At 58.1% G+C, this 8,467-nt stretch overlaps 1 protein-coding gene across 1 annotated transcript; it reads left to right on the forward strand.

Moving 5' to 3' along the window:
• Positions 1–1,682: 1,682 nt before the first annotated feature.
• Positions 1,683–6,156, forward strand: LOC308198674 (leucine-rich repeat-containing protein 19). Its single transcript, XM_080601502.1, has 5 exons — positions 1,683–2,179; positions 2,309–2,412; positions 3,904–4,473; positions 5,214–5,360; positions 5,506–6,156. The coding sequence occupies exons 1-5, from the start codon at positions 1,938–1,940 to the stop codon at positions 5,877–5,879; spliced, it is 1,437 nt and encodes a 478-aa protein (XP_080457628.1). The 5' UTR covers positions 1,683–1,937; the 3' UTR covers positions 5,880–6,156.
• The last annotated feature ends 2,311 nt before the right edge of the window (positions 6,157–8,467 follow it).

Below are 8,467 nucleotides of genomic sequence, written 5' to 3' on the forward strand. Positions count from 1 at the left end.
GCCCAGACCTGCAAAGCCATGCTGGCCTCAGATGGGTGCTGGGCACTGGCTGTTAGCCAGGTAAATTCACGGCATTCCCGAGGAAATCGCCGCAATCTTCACCCGCTCAATCACACGCTGTTTTCAAGCAGCACACCGAGTTGTTCCCATGTGAAAGCCTAGGCTGCTGGGGAGCAAGCCTCGTGTTTTGGTGTGTCCCGAACCCATGCTGTATCCGGCCAAAAATCTAAAGCACACATGGAGAGGAAGGGGAAATCCATTCATCGCTTCCGACTATTTACAGCGCGCTCTGGGGCCATACGGGGGCCCGAGGAGTGCCGAGTGATGGCAGTGGACAGGGACACTGCCGTGCCGCCTCCGTGCCCGGCTCCCACCCGCTCCTGCCAGCACAGCCATCGGCCACCCCAGACGGGAGCGATGGAGAGACCCCAAAAAGATGGGTGCTGGATGCAGCTGCCTACATTTGCCTGGAAAATGAATTACATTGCTTCCTTGGTTGGTGGGCTGTGGGTAGGTGAGGGGCTACGTCTTTGGGAGATCCTGGGGCATGTCTGTAATTTAAACAACGAGTGCATGTCCAGAAGCCTGGCTGCCCCACGTGGGCTGGGCAACTGCAGCCGGTTCCTGCTGCAGTCAGTGCCGCCTCTCCGCACTCACGGGGACTGCCTTGTCCAGCTTTGCCTGTCAAACCCAAAGCTGATTTGCAAAAACTCTGGGTCAGGGATTCATCCATGCACTCAATACAGCTGCAGGAAGGGGGATAGGCAGATGAAAACATAAATAAATGGCTGCTTCCCGTAGTTTACTGGCAGTAGAGGTCAGTCACGCTCAGGACTGTGATTGCCATTGTGCCACCTTGTGCTTATCTGTGTTGGAGACAGGCAGCACGCTCTGCGGTCACAGCAGCGTGGCCATGCAGGCAGAACAATAATCTATGAAGCACTTTGTGAAACGTTGTCTGACATGAGGAACCACTGTGATGAAGGGATTATTGACGTGGAACAAGCACACTTTGTGGGGACACTGCAAACACGGGCCTTGCAGCGTGCTCCTGCAGGGAGCAAGGCACGGCTCCACTTACCGCAGGAAGGGACTAAGACCAGGCGTTGCTCTGGTCTTTTGGGGAGTTAGATCCATTTAGCCATCAGCTCTCACACCAGGCGATGAACTCAGGGATCCACCAAGGGACCGAACCCAATCTTATTCATCCCCTTGCATTTTTTCTGGAGAAGAGGTTTGTATCTGCACAAATCCCCTGGGTCGGAGGCAGGGTAGGAGACCTCTCTGGGAGGTTTCGTGGGGACACTCAGCAAGGACTCTGCAGCTCCAGACAAGGAACCAGGATGCCTGGTGCAGCTGTGCCCACCACACTTGCTCTCCTCTAACACAGAGCCATAGGACCACAGGGTGGTTCCACCACACCTTGGTTTGTATTGGATTCACAGACTTGAACATTTTTGCTGAATCATAATGTACTAAAAAAAATAGTGACAAAAATACCCCTTTCTGTTATCATTTGCACGTTCTAATCCAAGGCACCGCATGCCAGAAACCATAATGCACTGATACGTTTCCTGATAGGAAACGCAAACACCCTGCGAGTCCACCTACAGGCCGCCTCAGCAGCATTTCCTAGCCCTGCCTTTCTGGCGGTTTGCTCTGTTTTCTGTGCACAGCAGGCCCTGGAGACACCCTGCAAGGCCAGGTTCAAGGCTGCCGCCAGCATTGGTGCTGCTGCGTGACGATGCCTCTGTGTGACGGGGCTGCTGCGTGACGGTGCCACTGGCATCCCCAGCCTGCCCATTGCATCGGCAGAGCAGGAGGAGGCAGAGTGCCCGTCTGTGTTGCATTTACCCCACACTGGCGAGATCAAGGACAGGTGGCTGGGAAACACTTTCCCTGAGGATCATTTCCCTGGTTTTCGCTGAGGCCAGGGCATGGCTGGCAGGCAGCCCCAGGGTCAGCCGTCCTCAAGCTGCTCCCCTGAGCGCGACCTTCCTGAGGTGCCACCTCCATGCCCACCTCCTGCTCTGTCACAGCCACCCGGCCAGGAGCCTGCCTCTCCCCAGAGCAGCCCCTGGGGCGGCGAGGCGTGGTGGTTAATGTGTAACCTGCGCCGCCGCCTTGCCCTGTGCCTCACGGCCCGCGGCAGCGAGCGCGGCCGCCGGGCTGGCCCCGGGTGAGCGGCACTGCGGGGCGTTGTGGTGGCCGTGGCCTGGCCGGGGGTGGGCGTCCCCCGTCACCACCGCGCCTCACCGGCACGGTCGGCTCCGCCACCCGCCCTCAAACTTGTTTTTCTGCCCGGCAGCTTCCTGGAGCCAAATGGCTCCTGCTGGCCTGCTCGGTGTCTGCGGCCTGCTCTGCGCCTGGGCAGCGGCGGTGGCGGGACACCCCTGCAGCCTCGACCTCCAGGTAGGGGACGGGGGCTTGGGGGTGGGCTCGTGGTGGCCTTGTCCTTGCTGGTTGCTGGAGCACGCCGGGGCTGGCGGGGACTTGCCCGGGCTGCCGTGTTGCTGGCTCCAGGGATTGCTCAGCTGCAGCACCGCGACCGCCCCTGAGCAGCCGTGCAGCAGCAGGCATGACCCCAAGGGGCTCCCAGCCCAAATCTGGTCTGTACGGGGTGTGTGTCACCTCCTGGGAGCCCCTTGGTCCCTGCTCCCGTGTGCGGTGACGCAGGGACTGACTGAGGCTGCAGCATGGCAGATAGGGAGCTCTCACAGCAGGACCCTTGTCCCCAGCAGCCCCAAGCCTGCGCTGCGCGAGCTCAGCACTGTGCCCGTGTGGTGCCACCGCGGCTCGGCCCCGGCACCATCCAGTCCTTGTCGGCCTGGGTTTGTAAGTGCCCACCCATGTCTCTGGCAAGTGGGGACAGAAGGGCCTGGCAGGAGATCTGGGAGAACGGGAGGATGGAAGGAGGGGTGGCCATGCGGGAGGTGGAGGAATGGAAATGCCTGCTAGCTGGAAAGCAGCCAGACTGGAAACCTGGGACCAAGGGCTACAGCAAGTGTCCAGCACGGGACACCCACGTGCGGCTCCGATAGTAAATAACAGCAGTGCCTTGGCAGTGTTATATCTCTGGCAGCTTCCCTCCCAGCCAGCCAGCCCTGTCCCGGGTAATGCCCAGGCAGGAGTAACGTGTGCTGGGACTGCTCCCCAAACCAGCTTGAATTTGACCACGTCATTTTTTGGAGGGAAAAGGAAATCCATCCGCTTGGGTTGATGGATCTATCCAGCATGGACTGCTGGCCTTCTGGGACAGAGAGTGGCCTCCAGTCTGTTTTATTCTCTAGTAGAGATGCAGGCAATGTGGACTAGGCCACTATTTACCATGTGGCTACAGAAGCAGGCAGGGCTGGAGGTGTGGGTGCTGTATCCCTGCACGGGGCCTGAGGAGCTGCTCCTGGCATGGGCTGCAGAGCTGGGAGGGGGCTGCTGCTGGTGCTGCGGGGAGGCACAAAGGTCTGCGAGGTAGAGCTGCCGAGAACCCTGACATAATGCCAGATTTGTGGCTTTACATAAAAAAAAAATGACATAAAGCAGAGGCCCTGCAGGCACAGCACCACCAGGTGATCACAGCAGCGTGGCAGATGCACTGGTCCTTGTCATGAGTGTGTGTGGGCAACGGAGCAGCGATGCCCCTGCAGCAGCTGCTGCCTGCCTTCTCTTGCTTCCTGCCCAGTGGGGAGCTCCCCACAGGGGGCTGGAGGTGAGGATCTGGCGCCTGCTGCAAGGTGACCCCAGGTGGCAACTGCACCAGGAATGGGGATGGGCTGGTTTCTGTCTATCTCTGCTTATCCTGGCTCACATCAAGCTGGTAGCTTATGTATTTTTGCACCCGTTTGTGTCTTTGCTTTTCTAAGCTCTGAAAGGGTAATTAATTAAGGCATCTGAACTTCTGGGCAGTCTCAGTCCAGAGATCCTCCCCAGTACGGAGAGCCCATCTCAGACAGCAGCTCTTTCCCCAGGGATGGGCCGACTGCAATGGGAAGAATCTTCTGTATGCTCCGAGCTCCCTTCCAAGAAATATCACAGGCTTGGACCTCTCCTTCAACAGCTTGGTCACGCCTCGTCACGGGACACTTTTAATGTATTTCCCTTCCCTGCACTCCCTCAACCTCTCTGGCAATGCCCTGCTCACACTGAGCCCTGCTGTCTTCTCCAACCTGGGGGCACTACGGCTGCTGGACGTGAGCAGCTGCAGCATCACCCATCTCCACACAGACACTTTCAAGGGCTTGGAAAGCTTGCACACGCTGCTCCTAAGAAACAACAGTCTGCAAGAGCTGGAGGTCCCGTTCTTCCTGCCGCTGAGAGGTCTTCTCCACCTGGACCTGCGGAGCAATGCGCTGCTGTCCATGGATGCTTTGACGCTGCAGCTGATGGAGGCTGTCCCTGAGGTCCAGCTGGATGGGAACCCCTGGGTCTGTGACTGTGCTGCTCACCCCTTGCAGCAGTGGCTGAAGGACAGACAAGGTGAGTCGGGGGACAGGTGACAGGAGAGGTTTCATAAAGGAGGAATTGGGGGGGGAGTTTGATCCTTTTGCTCCGGTTCCTCCGCAGGCTCTGAAGCTGCTGCCCAGGGATTTTTCACCTCCCTGCTGAGGGACACTGAACTGAGACATAAAGTGTCAGTTCCTCACTTGTGGGTACAGACAGTATCAAAGATTTCTAGGAATGACAGGCAGAAGGAAAATATTCAGTGAGCTGTAATTTATCCATTTTTCTGGGAAATGAGCAGCACATACAGTTCAGCTCCTAAATATATATATATGTATCTGCATGAAGTGACCAGATTTTCACAAGCTGCTGAGCATTCAGCATCTCCTCCTGAGGAGCAGGATCAGGCTTCAACCCCCTGAGCTCAGCTCCCAGGCAAGAACAGCCCTATGACTGTGGGGTTTCTGTCAGCGTCCATGAATTTGTTAAGTAGAGTTAAGTAAGTTAGTTAAGTAGAGTTAAGTAGAGTAAGTTAAGGAGAGCCTGCTAATCATGGACACACACTTGCACAGCACTGCTGGCAGCTCCATGGCTAGGGATTTTTAACTCTGGTTGTGCCTTACACCTAGCTGAGGACCAGCGAGGCTGGAGGGCAGTGCCAGGAGCACCTCGTGAGGCACCCCATCAAGCCAGGAGCAGGCAGGGAGCACTCTCCCTGAAGTGGGGAGGGAACAGGTGAGGACCCCCCGCCTCACCTTGGCCTGTGTGTCTCCCAGCCATGCAGGTCACCTGCGCATCACCCCCAGAGCTGTGGGGACAGGGCATCGCAGCTCTGGACTCCCAGGACCTGGGCTGCCAAAAAAAGCAGCGGTTTCCTCGGGATGTCAGCCCGGGGCAGCTGACCACAGCCACCCACAATGACAGTAAGTTGTGTCAGTAAGAACCAGCTCCCTCCTGCCCACCCCCACGGGTGACCTCCCCATGGTGGAGACCCCCCCGCTCTCCCCTGCAGCCTGCGGTGCCGCAGCCTGGCCCGCGGTGCCCTGACGTGCCTGTCCTCTGCTGCAGCCACCACGGTGCCTGTGGGGAAGGGAGGAAGGAGCTGGCCGTACCTCGTGGGCTTCCTGGTGACAGCCATCAGCATCTCCATCCTGGTGGCGCTGGTCGCCAAGTGCAAGCTCTGCCACAAGAACTTTGTCAGCTACCACCACCGGCCGCTGCCCGAAACCAGCTCGATAGGAGGCAACCCCTTGGAGGAGGGCCTGGGCTGGGACAGGGGCTCCTCAGGCTGGGGTGACAGCGAGAGCCACCCCATACCCAGTGTCACTGGCCTGCAAGCTGAGGATGACGACGGCTTCATCGAGGACAACTACATCCAGCCCAGCGAGCAGATGCAGGAGGAGGAGGAGGAGGAGGAGAGGGAGTCACACCTCTCCGTCTGAGGCTGCAGCCCCTCTCCATCCCCATGCCCCCATCTCCTTCCTGCCTTTTCCACTCGCCCTTGGCTTTTGTCCCCATGCGGAGGGGAGCAGGAGGGAAGGAGTGGGGAGAAGGGGTCCCTGTGCCCCAGTGTGATGCCAGCGGGGCTGCAGCGGTTTGGAGACACCAGGCGCACTGCTGCCCTCCCAGCCCTGCTCGGGTGCTGAGGAGGAGCAGGATGGTGCTGGTCACAGCTGGATGAGGAGGATTAAAATGTGATTAAAGAATGATTCAACACTGCCTCTGCCTGTGATGGTTTTCTGGGGCTCTCCCTGTGGCTCCATATTTGACCAGGGGTGTGGGGCAGCCTGGCAGGGCCTCCGGACCCCTCCTGCCACAGGGGAAGCATCACACCAGCACCCCTGGTGGCTTTGCTGGGTCTCTGGCAAAGGAGAGTTACTCACCTGGGTTTTCCTCTCCTGTGGCAGGGACAGTGTGTGTCACTGCACTGTTTGCCACAGGTCAAACGGTTGAAGCATCATTGTGTATTCAGTAAACCTTTACCAGCCCACAGGAGGAAGGTTTAGGGCTGTAACAGATGCTTAATTGTTAATTGTCTGACTAAACTTGTTAATTGTCTGACTAAACTTGTGTAGTTTTAGCAATATCTTTTTATATTCCCTTTCACAGAACTCCATACCCGGCGCAGACATTGAGTCATTTCTCTGGGGCAACAGTTCAAACACTCACGTCTGTACCAGGTGTGATATGTGAGGGTTTGCTGACCTGTAAAATCTGCTGTGCTCTCTGCACAGTGCCCACGATCCCCCTGCACCTGCCCGCTTACTGCCAGCACTGCCCGCGGCCTTGCAGCGCCAGCTGAAGAGCGCCGTACCAGCACGCGCCCAGCTGCAAAACCAGCCTTTTTATCAGCGGCCTCCTGGAGCCGTCTGCGTGAAACCACGCCAGGAGCTGGCCTATACGTTTGGCTCAGATGCCTGAGTGTTTTGTCAGCCAGCTCACTGCTTAGATCGCAAACACTTCCCGTGTCGGCCTGTGTGTGTGCCGGCACGGCTCCTGTCCCACTCGCGGCGCTCCGTGGGGCACGCAGAGCTGGGATGCTGGCATGTCCCACGGAGTGGTGCTGCTGGGCCTGCCAGCAGCCACCTCTGCAGCTCCCCGTCCTCTGACGTGACTTGCTGCTGTCAGGAAGCTGGGTCTGAGCCTCTCTGCGTGCTGGCATCACGTTCATTCCTCCCGCAGCCATGTGGTGCTCATGCCGATGCTGCCAGCAGCACGTGCGTTTGATCGGCTCGCTGGGTGGTAAAACAGGGAAAGCGATGCTGAACAGCTAGGGAGAGCTGGAAGGACCCCGTGTCCTCACTGCGGCTGGCAGGAGTGCCCTCTCCTCGTGCGGGAAGGCTGCTCTGTCAGCAGGGACCGCTTCCAGCACCACGTGCGGCACCGGGGCCGGGTGCCCCAGGAACCAGCTCCGCAGCTGCCTGCCGGCCCGGGCAGTCCCCTCCTGCCCTCTGCCGCTCCCTCCAGCTGTATTAATGCCCAGACAGCGAGACACTAAGCAACCAGAGTCTTTGGGGTCTGCAGGTTAAAGCATGAAAGTAATTAGGAAAAATGGGAGACAAAGTGAGGTCCCAGTTGCCAGGCGTATTCCCCCATCCCACGTAAGCTGCTTGTTAGGGCTCTGGCAGGCTGGCACTGGTGGGTGACAGGTGCCTTTCCAGGTGTCCTTGATCAAGCAACCACTGTGAAAAATCTCCCTCCGACCCCAGCAACCCCTCCTGGCGGCAGCAGGACCCCCGCTATCTCCCCGCTCTTCCTCCCTCGGGCTGGATCCCCCCCACTCCGGCGGGGCCATGGGGTACTGTGAGGTCGAGGGGCTCGCTGCTCTGCCCACGAGGATGGAGCAGGAAAGCCAGGAACTGCAAGACCCTCACCAGGGACCCCGGCCCATGGTGCTCGGCCCCACTGCAGACTCTGCCCGGGCTGGGACGCGGGTGCTGCCTCGGGTTTGCTCAGGCGTTGCTGTGCACTTTGTGCCCTGAGAGAAGAGATTCACGGCGTAACTTGTGTTCTTGTGCAAACAAACCTGTTACGTGATCTCGTACACACCGTCCTTGCGCGTCGCTGCAGGGTTCCTGTGTACGTTTCTCCAGAATTGTTTCCTGCTGTCTTCCTTCTCTGTTTTCTCTCCTCCCTTTGCAGCAAGATGTGCTACAAAGGCACCTGGAAAGGCTGTGGTGCCAGGCAGGCACGTGCGCTGGGGCAAAATGGCCCCATCTCACGGGACTGATTGCATATCTCTAACCATGAATTATGCAAATGTTATAATTTTTGCATTCCTGTCATCTCTGTGATGAGATGACGCAGCCCAGTCCTTGCTGTCCCTAAAAGCTGGGGAACCTCCGCCCTGCTCTGAGGGTGCTTGGTCACAGGGAATGCCTTCCTCACAGCCCTGCCACGCTGCTGAGTCCCCTGTGCCCTCCAGACCTCCATTTTGTTGTAAACCATCTTCTCCTTTGGCACATATTAAGGTATTTGTACAGCACAGTGTATACAGAAGCAGATAACACACGTCAGAAAATGTAAAGCA

The sequence above is a fragment of the Anser brachyrhynchus genome (assembly GCF_964034855.1).
Source record: "Anser brachyrhynchus genome assembly, chromosome: 8".
NCBI lineage: Eukaryota > Metazoa > Chordata > Aves > Anseriformes > Anatidae > Anser > Anser brachyrhynchus.